The sequence below is a fragment of the Aquila chrysaetos genome, chromosome 1, assembly GCF_900496995.4.
Source record: "Aquila chrysaetos chrysaetos chromosome 1, bAquChr1.4, whole genome shotgun sequence".
Classification (NCBI taxonomy): Eukaryota; Metazoa; Chordata; class Aves; order Accipitriformes; family Accipitridae; genus Aquila; species Aquila chrysaetos.
Window position 1 is genome coordinate 43,001,770 of NC_044004.1, and position 14,486 is coordinate 43,016,255.

General features: G+C 41.3%; 2 protein-coding genes across 7 annotated transcripts in view; one reads left to right on the top strand and one right to left on the bottom strand.

The window, feature by feature from the left end:
• The window catches only part of CLCN3 (chloride voltage-gated channel 3), an 85,031-nt gene extending 82,395 nt beyond the window's left edge, over nt 1–2,636 (bottom strand). For 3 of the 5 annotated variants that reach the window (XM_030018142.2, XM_030018116.2, XM_030018124.2), the window contains exon 1: nt 2,473–2,634. The gene's annotated coding sequence lies outside the window, so the exon portion shown is untranslated. Of the gene's footprint in view, nt 1–2,472 lie in introns of all 5 variants that reach the window. The other 2 variants (XM_041125764.1, XM_030018108.2) reach the window with 2 other exon arrangements.
• A 1,227-nt stretch (nt 2,637–3,863) lies between these two features.
• The window catches only part of NEK1 (NIMA related kinase 1), a 56,794-nt gene continuing 46,171 nt past the window's right edge, over nt 3,864–14,486 (top strand). For both annotated transcript variants that reach the window (XM_030018094.2, XM_030018017.2), the window contains exons 1-9: nt 3,864–3,982; nt 6,172–6,320; nt 6,403–6,499; nt 8,534–8,631; nt 10,164–10,247; nt 10,700–10,767; nt 10,880–10,966; nt 12,066–12,120; nt 13,391–13,591. In XM_030018094.2, the coding sequence (XP_029873954.1) occupies nt 6,204–6,320; nt 6,403–6,499; nt 8,534–8,631; nt 10,164–10,247; nt 10,700–10,767; nt 10,880–10,966; nt 12,066–12,120; nt 13,391–13,591 (807 nt within the window). In that variant the 5' untranslated portion in view covers nt 3,864–3,982; nt 6,172–6,203. The remainder of the gene's footprint in view (nt 3,983–6,171; nt 6,321–6,402; nt 6,500–8,533; nt 8,632–10,163; nt 10,248–10,699; nt 10,768–10,879; nt 10,967–12,065; nt 12,121–13,390; nt 13,592–14,486) is intronic.

Sequence of the window (14,486 nt, forward strand, 5' to 3'; positions counted from 1 at the left end):
GACTTTACCCTGAAAACTTTATCTGCACAGTAACACCTATCCACGTCCATACGAAGTCACTTAAATAAGGGGAGGGAAAAAAAATTCTGAATGTTCTTAGAATGCCTTTTGGCAACGGTTGTGAACTTGGAACAGTTGTCCCAGCTTTAGTGCTTACATTTAAAGAATGCAACTCTGCTGTTCAAATACCAAGGTAAGACACACACACACAGAGCCCCCAAAGGCCCAAAGCAAACTGGGGGAGGGGGGAAGCTAAAGTGTATATTCAATGAACGGGAGAACATGTATTACACAGCTAGACCCAGCTGTTCATAGAATAACCAGCGCACAGTGGGTTCTCACTTGCAGGTTACTGAAAAATCAGTTTGTGACAAACATTAAGTGTGGAAGAGAGCACAAGAGGAAGTACCAACATAGTTGCGAGAGAAAAATGCAGGCAAACTCATAAAATAAAGTGGCTCAGAGCAATGCAGTCACGAAGCGCAAAGACCAACAGCTTCAAACGTCTTTCCCAGTTGAGGATTTGGATAGGCTTGTTCTTATTACGGGGGGGGGGGGGGGGGAGAGAGAGAGAGAGAGAGAGAGAGAGAGAAGAGATTTACCCCAGGATTACTTCAATTTGCAAGTATGCACCACAGAGAAAACAGCAGTATTGTAAACCACCCACAGAGAGGATGCCATAAAGATTTGGGCAAGGACAGCCTTGGGAATCATAGAACAAGGAAAACACATTTCTAGAAATCTTGCAATACACATTGTGTATGACATCTACTATTGTCAGGCAAAGAATTTTTAGGACTGGAATACCAATATTAACAGAAGCAAACAAGAAACAAGCTCCATTTTTCTGGGCACTATATACCTTTTATTTTCACAGGTGTTGCAGGCAGATGCAGACATTTTGTTTTAAGCTAGCTGCATTTTTCCCACAGTAGAACTGCTCCCCATTTTGACAACTCAGAGTAGCAAGTTTACATCTGCCTGCCAACCAAAGAGACAAGACATCAAATTTAAAGCAGTTAGTTAAACTTTTATCTTAGAAAAAATGATAGTGACAGTTGGGGCATTATCTAGGGCCTTATTTTACTTCACAAAGGTATGTTTCCTATAATGCATGAATGATTTTTTTTTTAATTTTACATTACAGCATATTGACGTTTCCTTAACTAGGGAAACAGTATTGATAACTATCTGCTTTCAAATCTGTCATGCCAACACCTCTTTCATTCAAAGAGCTGTTTTTGCAAAGAAGCACCTATGTTGCCAGGAGATACAGAACATAAAACCCTTCACAGGTACACCAAGAAGAAAGGCGCCTGAAAGCAAAAAGTACCAATACATCCGACCCTTAAATAATCAATGAACTTAATTTCTTGCACAAACTCTGCACCATAAACTTCAGAGGTCCAACAACCTCAAAAAGGAGGTGCAACTCCTGAAACCCAAATGATTACCATTTTGGGACATCTTTCCAAAAATATTTTTCAGGGCCTATTCTAACACAGTTTAGCACCAGAAATATTTTTAATTTGCTTTTAAGGCCTTGTTCTACCTAGTTCAGTACTTTAAAGTGTGACACAGCAAATTTACTATTCAACAACGAACATATTTCACAATCAGCACACGGTTTTCCACTGGTCACGCTTGCCACTGTTCATTTTACGTGAGAATTGATACATACTTGTTTTACAGTCAGCTCCACGGTTTTGGATAGGGAAGGGAAGGATTTTGAACAAGTAGGGAAGACGGTGTGAAAGAATGCAGTCAATGTTCGGTTTTAACCTCGCTGACCCGCACCCTCCTCATTTAATTAGGAGGCTCCAAGAAAAGCCCATTATCTCCCTCTCTTGTGTAACAGCAGCCTTACTAACCAAACCTGTGAGCCGACATAAGGCGAGCAACTCGGGCAGAACAACACTTCTAACGCCGTTTACGTGGGGAGGAGACTCTGGATCTTCCCAGTCGCAGAGTCCCTCGGTTTTCCGTACGCGAACGGGAGCTGCCACAGAAGAACACCGACATCGGGTGACAAGAGATCACAGGCTGTGTAAGCGGGCAGGGCACGCCCCCTCACCCCGGCCTTTCCCCTTTCGGGGGAGGAGGACAGGTAAGTTGAGGGGTCGGCGAAGAACCGCCATTTCTGCCCCTTCCCGCCTCCCGGCCGCAGGACGAAGCGGTCTCGCTGACGAGAGCGCAGCAGCCGCTCCGCGGGCGGGCCCTGCAGCGGGGGCTGCCATCTCTTCTCTTCTTCTCTCTCCTCCCCCGCCGCGCCGCGCTCAGGCCGGAGCCGCCACTTCGGCCCCGCTCGCTCGCTCGCTCCGACGCCAGCGGGCAGGACCGAGCGGCCCGCCCGCGGCCCCTCCTGTCACGTCGCGGTGCCGCGGTGCCTGTCCCGCGCCGTGGCCCTCAGCCGAGGGGAGGGGAGGGGAGCCGAGCCGAGCCGAGCCGAGGGGAGCCGAACCCCGCCCCTACCTGTCCGGGTGGCGCCGCCTGCTGCTCCCCGGGGAGGCGCTGGCTCATCCTCCTGCGGCGGCGGGGCGGGGTCGCCGAGACGCCGCGGACACCGGCTCGGCCCCCGGCCCAACGGTCGCTCCGCCAGCCAGCCCCGCCCCCTCGGCCTGGGGGGGCGGGGCTTCCTGCCACGCACGCGCGCCGCCGTCACCGCCGCTACTTCCGGTTCCCGCCGTCCGCCGCCGACACGGGTCCGTCCCTCCACCTCTCCCGCCCGCACGCGCGGAGGGGCGTGGCCTCTCGGCGGCCGCTGAGGGGAGCGGCCGTTAGTCGCGTGCCCGGTGAGGGGCGGTGGGGTCAGTGCTGCAGCCGTTTCTCTGCTCCGCTGCGGTGCCGCCGGCCCGGCCCGCGCTCGGTCGCCGGGCTCCCTTCCACGCCGGAGGCGGCCCTTTCTGTGAGGGGCGGGTTACGGGCCCGGGTTACAGCTGGCCGCGGGGCGGGCGGCAAGGGGGCAGCGGGAAGCCGCCGTGCTTCGGCAGGGGCGGAAGGCGGTTTCCCAGGGACGGGAGGTGGCTCGGTACATCGCAGCATCGTTTGGCTTCTGGCGAAACGACGGCGCGCCTGAAGTGTCAGGGGCACGGCGCGCTCCACCTTACGTAGAGTCCCGAGAGCTTGAAAACGTTGTTGGTCCGCAGATGAAACGCAGATCGCGGGCTGAGCGCGTAGCTCCTGCGGTCGCTCAGCCCGAGGCGGGCACCAGGCATCTCGGTGCCTGCCGAGGTACTGGGGCCGGTAAAGAGTTTGCTTAGCGTTCCTCGACAGGATGGAGGTTCCCGCAAAATACTGCGGCAGGTTAGGTGTTTTGTTTTGGTTTTTTTTTCCCCAAGGAAAAAACGATAAAATACCCGCAGGTTCGTTTATGTTAAAGGCTGACAAGTCTGAGCGGCGCTTTGTAGCGGGCGTGCGGGGTGGCGGATCGAGACACTTAAGACCGAGAGAGAGCGAGCGCTGCGAGTCCCAAGCCTTCCCTCGTACGTGCCGTTGGCTCGCCCTTTCGGCTGGGGAGCAGAGGAACCACAGAAGCCACCTGGGAGCCAGCCGCCCTGGGCAGCCCCGCTCTCCCCGCGAAGGTTTGAGCACTGCCCCGCTGGGACCCGACAAACCCCGCCCCGGGGCAGTCCCTGAGGAGGTGCCGGTGCCAGACTGCGCGCTCTCGCGGGTTGTCGTTGGTTCGTGGAAGACTGATAGCCGCGGTTTTTTTTTTTTATTTCCCCCTCCCTTAAACGCAAACGCGCCCCGCCCGCCTGCCCGGCCCGCCCGTCACGTGACTCCCGGCCGTGCGGTTACCACGGTGAAGCACCGCTAACGCGGGAAAGGGCGGTCAAGCGCGTCTGCTGCCCCGCCTTGCCACAGGCCGCCCAATGGGAGCCGAGCTGCGGGGCGGGCCTGCCAATAGGGGCTGAGGGGGCGGATCCGCGGCGGGCGTGAGGCTCGGTGGAGGGGCCGCGGCCGTGGCAGGCGCAGCGGGGAGGTATGCCGGGGTGGGGATGAGGCGGGCGGGGCGCGGGGCCGCCCCTCTGCGGGGCTGGCGGTGGCGGCAGCCGCAGCAGCAACAGCTGGCGGGGCCGGGCCGGGCCGCCTCAGTCGCCCTGGGGCGGGGGAGGGGGTCCCCGGCCGCGCTTCTCGCCCTGGCGCCGGTCTCGCCCCGGCTGTGTGGGGGCGGTGGCTTGGTGGGGCCTGGCTGAGGAGTGCGGCCCGGCCCGGCGCTTCGCCTAGCCGGGCGCCTGGCCTGGGGGCCTCCACTGCCGTTGGGCTGGGGCTGGCGGGCACTGCGTTGCTGCCTCTTTCCGTCCGCCTGGTCGTGGCCTGGCCGTGCGGTTCAGGTTTGTCGCCTCGCTTTCTCCGCGCCCAGCGGTCGGTTGGGTTGTCTTGGGGTGTGACTTTTGCCCTGCCGCACAAGCCGCTTTTGTGCCTGTCCGTGATGGATAAAATGACTTCTTGCCCAGGGCTTGAAAAGCCAACGCCCTGTCAGCGCTGATGTAATTTCTCAAGACTTGTATTTCCTATGCCACGGGTAAAAATAAGCCATCTAACTCCTACAAAATTATCTCCCCTCTTTGACCGAACTGTCCCTTCTCGCCCACAGGCTGCTTATTGATCGTTTATATTTGCACAGAACAGTGTGCAGTAGGAGCCCTAAGCTATGCCTAATGCAGCTGGTTTAGTGGTAGTACGGCATAGGTTGTTTCATAAACAAAGCAGGAGTAGGAAGAGAACTTAAAGCCATATGAAGTTGAAATTGTGTCCCAACTGCTATGTTTTGCTATTGCCCAAAAGACAATATTGAAGTTAATACTGAGTCTTTCTTCTTTTAGAAGTGCAACTTTATGCGAAACTATTTTTCTGTACTTCAAGGCAAAAAACCCAACCAAACCACTAAGACATTGCAGGCCTGTCATTTTCACTTTTTTCTTTCCTGGTAGTTATTCTTAGTCCTGGTTGTTTTCCCATCTCCTATTTTGCAGAAAAGATTACTTTGGTTCTCTTGTGTTTTGACTTGCTATACTGATCAAGCTTATTCATTTTAGTGTGCTTTCTTGGTAGGGGTCCTTCATCTTCCTGAGACTCTTTAGCAGCGTCTGTGTCTGGTGCATGATAATTCTGTGACAAAAATATGACCCCAAATGAGGGAGAAGAGCCTCACCTGAGAAGTGTGTGAAGTATGGATCTAAGCTACTAGGGTCTCCTGTTGGAAGGAAGCTGGGTACAGGAAAGCACAAATGCTGCCTGTGCTCTCAAATGAGGCTTGGATGCAGAAAAGCTTAGGAACCTTTTGTCTTTTTCAGCTTATGGAAACTTCTTCAGGGTATGGAAGTTCTTTCTACTGTAGAAAAGATGGCCTGTTAGTCCACCATGAATTTGTTTTGACGTTTGTCACTTTGGTCTTTGTTTTGCCAATTTTCTTTGCTGTTCTGACACTTCTCTATATTGCCGTACCTTTCACACACATTATTTTTCCTCAAAGTTTTTTAATATAGAACCTTCAACACAATCAACATTCAGCTGAGTAATCTGTTTAATCTCAAAAGGTAGTCTAAGTGGTCATTTGTAATGAATTTATTTTATATGCAACATGGAAAAATAAATTACCTAAGTTTTCAGTCAGAATTAATGTCACACCTTACTATATTGACTAATGATTCTAAACTTGATGGGGATCCAAAATTCAGTCCATTTCTGGCTTCATTATAGTGACTAACTTCCAAAATACTGGATTTAGTGCTGCTTAAGAAACAACATGTAGGGATTTTTCTCCCCCCTACTATTATAGTTCTTCCAAGTAAAGATGAATGAAAGATTGCTAACCAGGTGCTATAGCTCCATATGATGTTTGTGTGCTAGCTGAATCAGAAGTTATGGCACTGTGACTGCTTATCTTTTTTAAAGATAAAACACATCCTTTTTTTTTTATACTATCTGTCAAGATGAAGGATTAAACCAGTTTTAGCGATGCAGCCCTTTTTCTGCACCAAGTGAGCCAACTGTACCAATATAGAATTGAGACTAAGAGTAGATGATTTACTGAAAAGCTACAAAGCATGTGATGCAACTGAAGAGACAAATGGATTGATGTTTTGAGTAAAAAATAATGTAATGTGACCTGGCAGACTAGATGACTAAGTACAGCTAACTAAATCTGTTATGTGTTTTTTTGCCTAGTACTTGAGTAAGGATGCCTTAAGAAGATAACTATGGATAAATATATTAAAGTGCGAAAGATTGGAGAAGGATCCTTTGGGAAAGCAATTCTTGTCAAAGCTAAAGAAAATGGCCAACAGTATGTTATTAAAGAAATAAACATCTCTAAGGTGAGTGATTATTAATAATTAGTGATCCATTCTTTGGATCTTTGTATTTCTGTTCTCAACAATCATTATTTTCCTTCTGAAGATGTCAAATAAGGAGAGAGAAGAATCAAGGAGAGAAGTTGCTGTATTGGCTAACATGAAACATCCAAATATTGTCCTGTATAGGGAGTCATTTGAAGGTAAGATTAATTAGTACAGTAGGACCTGAAGTAATGATAGTAAGTGACGGTCTGTGCGCTACTTACTGCATTTAGTTTAAAAGTCTGTGTGTTTTGTCTCTTTAATCAGTCTTTTTCATACTCTTGTTACTTATTTCAGTTCTTTTTGGTTGTGTTTTTTTTCCACAATTCCCCTGCACATTTAAAAATAATAGTAATTTTTTTAAAAAGTGCAACAATTAAACAGAAATGTTCCTGTGTCTTCCTTACATGCATCAATTTTGGTTGATGCTTAAATGAAAGGGTTATGTTCTCTTGTTTCTCCAGAGTGTAAGTCTCCTTGAATACTTGTGTATACCCTAACGACTTGAATGCTTGTGTATGTTAAATATGGGTATGGTCTAAATTTGGGTATTGGTAACCTAGCAAGAGCAATTTTATCTCAAAGTCTGTTGTCTTAGAATGCAGTCTTCAGTAATTGCAATTGTATCACTGCTTTCAGAGCTGGAAAAATAGATGGGACTGTTTACTTCATCAAGGTATGAAGGAAGGAGAATATAATTCCACCTTGTTTTCACAGTGCATGTCTTGGGAAACGAGCAGAACAGATAAAAGATTCCAAGAGCCTATCATATAGCTTAAAATACTATTAAAAAAAACCTAAATTAATATTTGAGATACTGTTTAGGGACACTGCTCTTTTCTCCTTTCCTTCCTTTCTGTTGACTTTTGATTGGCGGCTTTTATTTTTTCCTGTTCATTAAATTAGAATTTTGTGCTATAGTCATATTGCACAGCCGTGGTTGTCTGATTTGTAAATCCACTCTTCTGTCTTCTCTGCAATAGAGACCTGTTCTGTAAGACTGCTTTTTTCTTTTTTTCTTCTTACAAATTCTTCTGTAAATTCTGTAATCTGTACTTCACAAGACTTCACGTTGCATCTTTATTGCTAAAGCACATGGAGTTTTGAACATACTGATTTGGTTTATAAAAGAGAATTATTTCAGCAGCAGGTCTGCAAGAAGTCCAGACTCCCAGAATCAGCTTTTAAAATAATACTGATTATAAAGCTTAACCAAGATACAAACAGCTGTAAGCACAAAAGAAAAATCCTGGGTTTGATATTTTGAAAGACAGATTTCAGAAGCGTTCTGCAGGAGTGAAATTTAAACGACTTAGATGATTTAATTAAATTTGACTCTACTTAGAGTTTAAGTGCTATGACTAACTCATAAGAGTTTTTCTTTTGAGCAGCATGTGATTGATTTTATGCATTTATTCAGCTCTTCTCAAAATCATGCTTAATATGCGAGTAGTGTAGTTCCCGTGGTTTTGGTAACCTGCAGTTTGCCTCTGCCTAATCTCTTTTTTCATCAGTAACTGGAAAAGGTTGCATTGGGGAACAAAACTGTATCTCTGTATGAAATGTATTATATATGTTCATACCTCCTAGTGGAAACTTACATAGGATTTTTGGAAGTCTCCTCAAATTTCATTAAAAAATGAGAAAATAATTGTTTCCATTTGTCACTGAAATGAACTGTATGTCTGGTATGAGAGCTGATGATTGTCACATTCTTGCATTTCGTGTGAGTAATACCTTGTCCAGGTAAACCTCCAAGAAAGAATTAGGCAAATAGAGGCAACTACCTAAATTAGAACTTAAGATCTCTATTTTTAGGGTAGGGGATCTACAGGATGTTTGAAAGCAGGTTGAAGAGTGGTTTTATATTGCATTTATGAAGTGTCACCTTTAGTTTCATAGTGGTTTTGAACCCCATTTTGGGGCATTGGTTCAGCAGATGTCATTTCTTTCTCTCCATATCAAAATAGTCCAATGTTACCAGAAATGGGAAACTTATGTTGTGGAACTCAAAATAATAAAAGCATTTTTCTTGAAGTTTGAAAAAAGGACTAATAAATGATATCTGAAGCTGCATGTGAAAAGGTTACTTTTTTTACTTTTTCTGTGACTGCAGTGAAGATATTCAGAAAGTTATGTTAAAGATGGGTGGTTTTTTTCCTTTTTGAAAAACTTTATGTTTTATTTTACAGAAAATGGCTGTCTTTACATAGTGATGGATTACTGTGAAGGAGGAGACCTATTTAAAAAAATAAATGCCCAGAAAGGAATCTTGTTCTCTGAAGATCAGGTGAGAACAAACTGCTGCTATAGTGTTTTGTTGCATGATACTTCTTCATGAGTTTTAAATTATTTTGGTTCAGTTTGGTAGATGTGGTTGCTTAATGTAAGGGGAGGTTCTCAAATTGTGATTCTCGTTGCCATCAGTCACAGTAGTATCTTAAAAGAAAATGTAGCTAGAAATCCTGGGTGTTTTATTGGGGTTTTGTCTGTCTGTGTAAGATGCTTTAAAAAAAAGTTGGATCTCTTGCAAAGTAAACCAAATCTGAGAAATGAAAAATACTGAAGGACAACATGAATATTTTTAAGCCTTTGACCTTATTTTTTTTAAAAGATATAATGGCGCAGGATTTTTGTTTTGTAATACTGATTTTCATTTATCAGAAGTATAAAATAACATACTTTGTAAGTATAATAATACAAAATACAGCAATATGAAGTTGACATAATTCAAAAGTGTATTTTTCAATTAGAAAAAAAATTAATATTGTATTGGAAGTATACCAGCAGATTTTCTTTTTCTGTGATACTGGTTATAAAGTCATTTGTACTGTGGGAGAATTTGGAATAAATGAGAGGATTTAATGTACAGATTTGATTAAATTAAGTGAAAATAGATTATGTAGGATTCAATTTTTTGGTTACAACTGACATATGTTTCCTTGTTTATAAATTTTTTCTATGCTTTTGTGTCTGCATCCAGTAAGATCTCAATTTACCTGTGGTTGGAAAGGCTTAGTATATTGGGTCTGTTGATGGTATTTAGAATAGGGTAATCATTAAATATTTTGGATATAATCTGTAAAACTTTTCATTTTTCTAATTTGGGCTCACTTTTACAGGAAGAACTTAAGGTGGAAAAGTTAAAATTACACCTTGCATTATACTGTAATTTTGACGTGTGTGTACTTCTAAGTTGGGAATGTGAAACCACTTTTCACACAGAAAAGTTCTTGCTGTTAGTCACTTTTTATATTGTGATTTTTACAAATTCACAGAAAAAAATGGGGTTTGTTGGCTTGTTTATGGTCTAGTTATATGTTGTTTGTTGCTTTTCTCATTGAAATCTGCTTTGTACTATTTTTCTTTTTAGTGTAAAATACATAAAATTACGGTATGATAAATAAGTGTTTCTGTAAACATCGGTATCGTGCTCTAGGACTCTTGGTTGACTGCAAGAGGACTTATCGTATTGGTTACAGCAAAAGTACAATCTTTAAGATGCAAGTTCCATATCTTAAACATTTTAGCCAATCAAATTCATATTGCATACTTTTGTTAGGTTTATAATATGTAATGAAACTAGTAGTCTCAGGCTTAATATCTAATTTGGGTAATAAGCATATTTCATTGAAAAGTCTGCATTATAGTGACAGTACTGTTAACATTTTTAATTCTTCTATGGTATAAATGAAGACAGGTTTGTGGGAAGAGGGTAAAATCTTGAGTTATAATTTTAAAACTGATTTTATAATCTTCAGTTATGTAACTGGGGAAGCTTTCAGATAAAGATGCTGACGTTGCATTTTCTTTTACACATAGATTCTGGATTGGTTTGTACAAATCTGTTTAGCACTAAAACACATACACGATAGAAAAATCTTGCATCGGGACATAAAGTCACAGGTATGTAGGTAACTATTTTTTAATTGAATTTACTTCCAAAGTGATTAAATTCATATCTTGCTAGTGTTAATTGGCAAATTAGAGAAAATGGTCTTTTTACATAAACGCTTCTAATACTGGAAACACTTTTCTTTAGAATTGTCTGGAAGAGTTTTAGATGATATTTGTACAAAGAGATGAGACTATCTGATGAAGCTACTTGAGTGTTACTCATACGTTTATGTGTGGGGACAGAAAAGGTTATGTTTTAGAATGTATTATAGTGTTTAATTTTGATGAAGTAGGACTAGAATAAGTTGGGTGTTTCATAGTAGTCAATAACACTGTTGCTAGCGACTTCAGAGTGATTGAATGGTAGAAAACTTTATTCTTCCCAAAACATGTTGAGAACAAAAAGTGTGCAATTGTATGAATGTTTTAATTAACAGACTTCTTAAAATTTCTATATCAAGAACATATTTTTAACCAAAGATGGAACAATACAGCTGGGAGATTTTGGGATCGCCAGAGTTCTTAACAGGTAACTCCTTTTTGATGCTGTTTTCTCTGACTTAATTTAAATTGCTTTGATCTAGGAAAATGCAATCTACGCACTTCATGTGAGTTGTTAACATTCGTTCTGTTTTTCTTAGTACTGCGGAGTTGGCTCGCACTTGCATAGGAACGCCATACTACTTGTCACCTGAAATATGTCAGAACAAGCCTTACAACAATAAAAGGTAGTAATAAGCATTTTATGAAATGTTTTTGGTAAGGAGAAGAAAGTGAGTTCTTTTTGAAATCTAAAGCTATTCTATTCATATGATGGTGAACAGCTGTTAGTTCATATCTTACCCAAGAAGCTACTAAGTCTCACTGTACAGGTGGGACCTTAGTAGGTCTGTGCAGTACAAAGCACTGTGATGCAGAGATGACTTAGCTTAATGCTCTGAGTTCTAGATCTAGCAGTGTTCTTAGTTATGGCTCTGCCTTTGTCTAGCTGCACACTCGTTGTACTGCCTTAATTTATGCAGTATGAATGTGAAACTGTGTTAAGGATGAAATCACAAACACAGTAATTGGATTCTTTAAGTATATGCCTAGATAGGTGGCTCAGCTTGCTTCAGATAACAAAGTCATACAGATACTTTGCTTATATGTTTGCTGTCCTGGCAGTAGGCTGTTATCTGGTAACAGCGTCCCTAATGTAATTAAAATGGTCATTATCAAGTTAGTCTTATACTGCACTAAGCTGCTGCATCCATTGCTGTGAGTGCCTTATACTAATTTCAGTTGGTTTCTTAAAAGATAAAAATTGTTGCAGTTCCTTGTCTCTCAATTTCTTCTACATGGAGTTTATTATCCAATGGTATTCTAACCAAATTCTGTAGTTGTGTAATGAGTGAGGGAAGGTAAGTCAATGTTAAAGAGAGTACATTGACTTTAAGAATTGTATTTGCTGAATTAGGTGGTGAGTTTTGTTTGGGGTTTTGTTTGTTTAATTCTAAGACCTCAGGCAAATATGTATTTAAAAAAAAAAGCGCCTTTGTCCATATTTTGTCTAGTTTCTGTGATTGAGGTGGTTCAGATGAAAAGGTCTAAATAAAATCTGGACCCAAAATAACCTCATCTGGTTTTCAGGTTGGTCCTACTTTTGGTTGTTGAATTCTTTTTTTGTTGGAATTTTGTGGTTTGGGGAGTGGAAGATATACATACAAGGGAGCTTGTACATACTCAGAATACAACCTTTTGCTTTTCAAAGATAGACTTCACAGATATAAGTTACTTGGCAATGTTACATCTAGAACTAATTCTTAAGATATGTTCTCTTTGATTTAGCGATATCTGGGCCCTTGGTTGTGTTCTTTATGAAATGTGCACACTTAAACATGCGGTGAGTAGAAAATTCTTTTTTCTTTAAAAGAATAGTGGTTTCAAACAGGAATTTTTCCTGATGTTACACAAATGGATTTCAGTTGATGAAAGGCTTTCATGGTGACTGTTTAAAATTGCCTTCAGCATTTTCATCTCCTTTTCCTATACTGACCAACATTTTCCATCTGTATTTTGGTTCATGCCAATCCCTCCAGAAATCTTAGCACTGTATATTTTATTTTCAGTATAGGTTTTTAATGAACTGTGTTAGCTGAAAAAAAATTGTTAGGTGTTGTAACAAACGATACTGTGAATAGTGTTCCTTTCTTTCAAAAAAACTTGACATTTTCATTGAAAGCCTGAATTTGGACTGTCAGCTGTTGTGCAGGTGGATTAATGCATTTCTGTTTAGAACAGGAAGAGTTCTTAGAAAAAAAATTCCAAGGTGAAAGAGTTGTGTCTTGTCCCCCCCCCCGCTCTTTTTTTTCCCCCCTATGTTTGTGTGTTGTTTTGAAAAATACATCTTTATCACTGATTTTCCAGTTAGGAAGGGAAGAAAAACCATTTTTTTCTGTCTTGTTTTTGTTTTTAATAGCTATTTTTATTAAAAGAAAAAGATTATAACATGAAAATAAAAAAAAAAAAGATTTAATTTCATTTCAAGCTTTTGTAATTTCTTATTGCTTAGTCTTGTCTGTGGCATCAATGCTGACAATGTTGCCTTTCTGAGAGTTGATGGCAATAGGTTGTTTTCTGTGAGCTGGGTGATATGTACTGTTTTCTTTTTATTGTGCAAAGGAGTTGAAATGGTGCACTTGGTTTTCTGACCTTAAGCTGAAGTTCAAGCATTCCTTTGGATTTAACACTGAAGGAGTGTGAATGCTTTACATTCTTTCATTTGAAATGTGGCTTTGCTAAAAAGGGCAGAAGATGTGATGGTTGAAAGTGTTTGGGAGAGAGATCAAGCAGATAATTATGTAATTATTTTATCTTTAGTTATATTTCATTGTCAGTCTAGATCTGGAGGGAAATAATTATTTGTTAGCAAAATTTATACCTGTAGTATGAAATACTGGTATTGTGATGTATTTATAATCAGAACACTTGGCAGCAGATTTTTTTAAACTGCTGATGTAAACTATTGATGGCCTTGAAAATTTGTTTTGGTGTGTTGAGGCAAGGGAAGATGTGTTGTTTTTTTGTTTTCCTCTTCATCTTTATATGCAGCCTTGCAGGTGGACAGACAGTAAGTAGTACGTAGTAACTGGTTTTTTTCTTGTGTGTTGTAGTTTGAAGCTGGCAACATGAAGAACTTGGTACTGAAGATAATCTCTGGACCTTTTCCTCCTGTTTCTGTGCATTACTCCTATGACCTACGTAATCTGCTGTCACAGTTATTTAAAAGGAATCCTAGGAATAGACCATCAGTAAACTCCATATTGGAGAAAAACTTTATAGCCAAACGGGTTGAAAAATTTCTCACACCACAGGTATGGCGTTAGTTTTAATTCTAGTTCTGCTAAAAACACCACAGGACTTTTTCTTTATTCTAATGTTAATGTACAACATGAGAAATTTGCGTAATGGTATTCCCTAGAGCTTTTATAGAGACACTTTCAGTTGAGGAAAAAAGAGTTTTATTATGAACTGTAAAGAAAAATCTCAAATTACTTAAGTATTTGTTAGTTTCCACAAACAATTTAAATTGGCATTTTCTTAAGTGCATTGTTTTGTGTGTTTTTCTATGTAGTGAGGAATTATGAGTGAGATGTTGATTTATTTAGATACGCTTTTTTTCATAAAATGGTGCTGTCAATGACTTCAGCATCGCTGCTTTATTGAAATTTCTTCAGTCCATTTTTTGTTTGGAATTTGGAATGGCCTGAAAGCATGTTCTATGAAATATTGCTAAGTAAACTAATCTTAAAATTTCTTGATGTTTAAATGTATCATGCACATATAACCTCGAAGAAGTTTCTCGCTATTCTGTTTAGAATCTGTTGATATCATTTGACCTCTATTCAGGTCCTTTTAATGTAAATCTAATCAAAAGAGATCAAGATTAACAAGAGAATAATAGTACTGATACGAGGTAAATAAATGTAGACAGAGAAAGGAGAGGGAGGAAATGAATGCAAAAGGAGACCTCACTAAGTATAAAGAATTCTAATGGATTCTAACTCGCAACTAACGAAATTTCATGAGAAGGCCATATATAATTGGAATTTCAATTGTATATGAAATAGATTTTCAACTAATAATAGTTCAGATTAAAGTCACAGTGAAAGGTAAGATTCAGAAGTCTTAAGATAAGTTTGTTCTAACTTTGACAACAGCAATAGTTTGATCTGATTTTTATTTCCAGTAGCTGGAATGGATATGGAA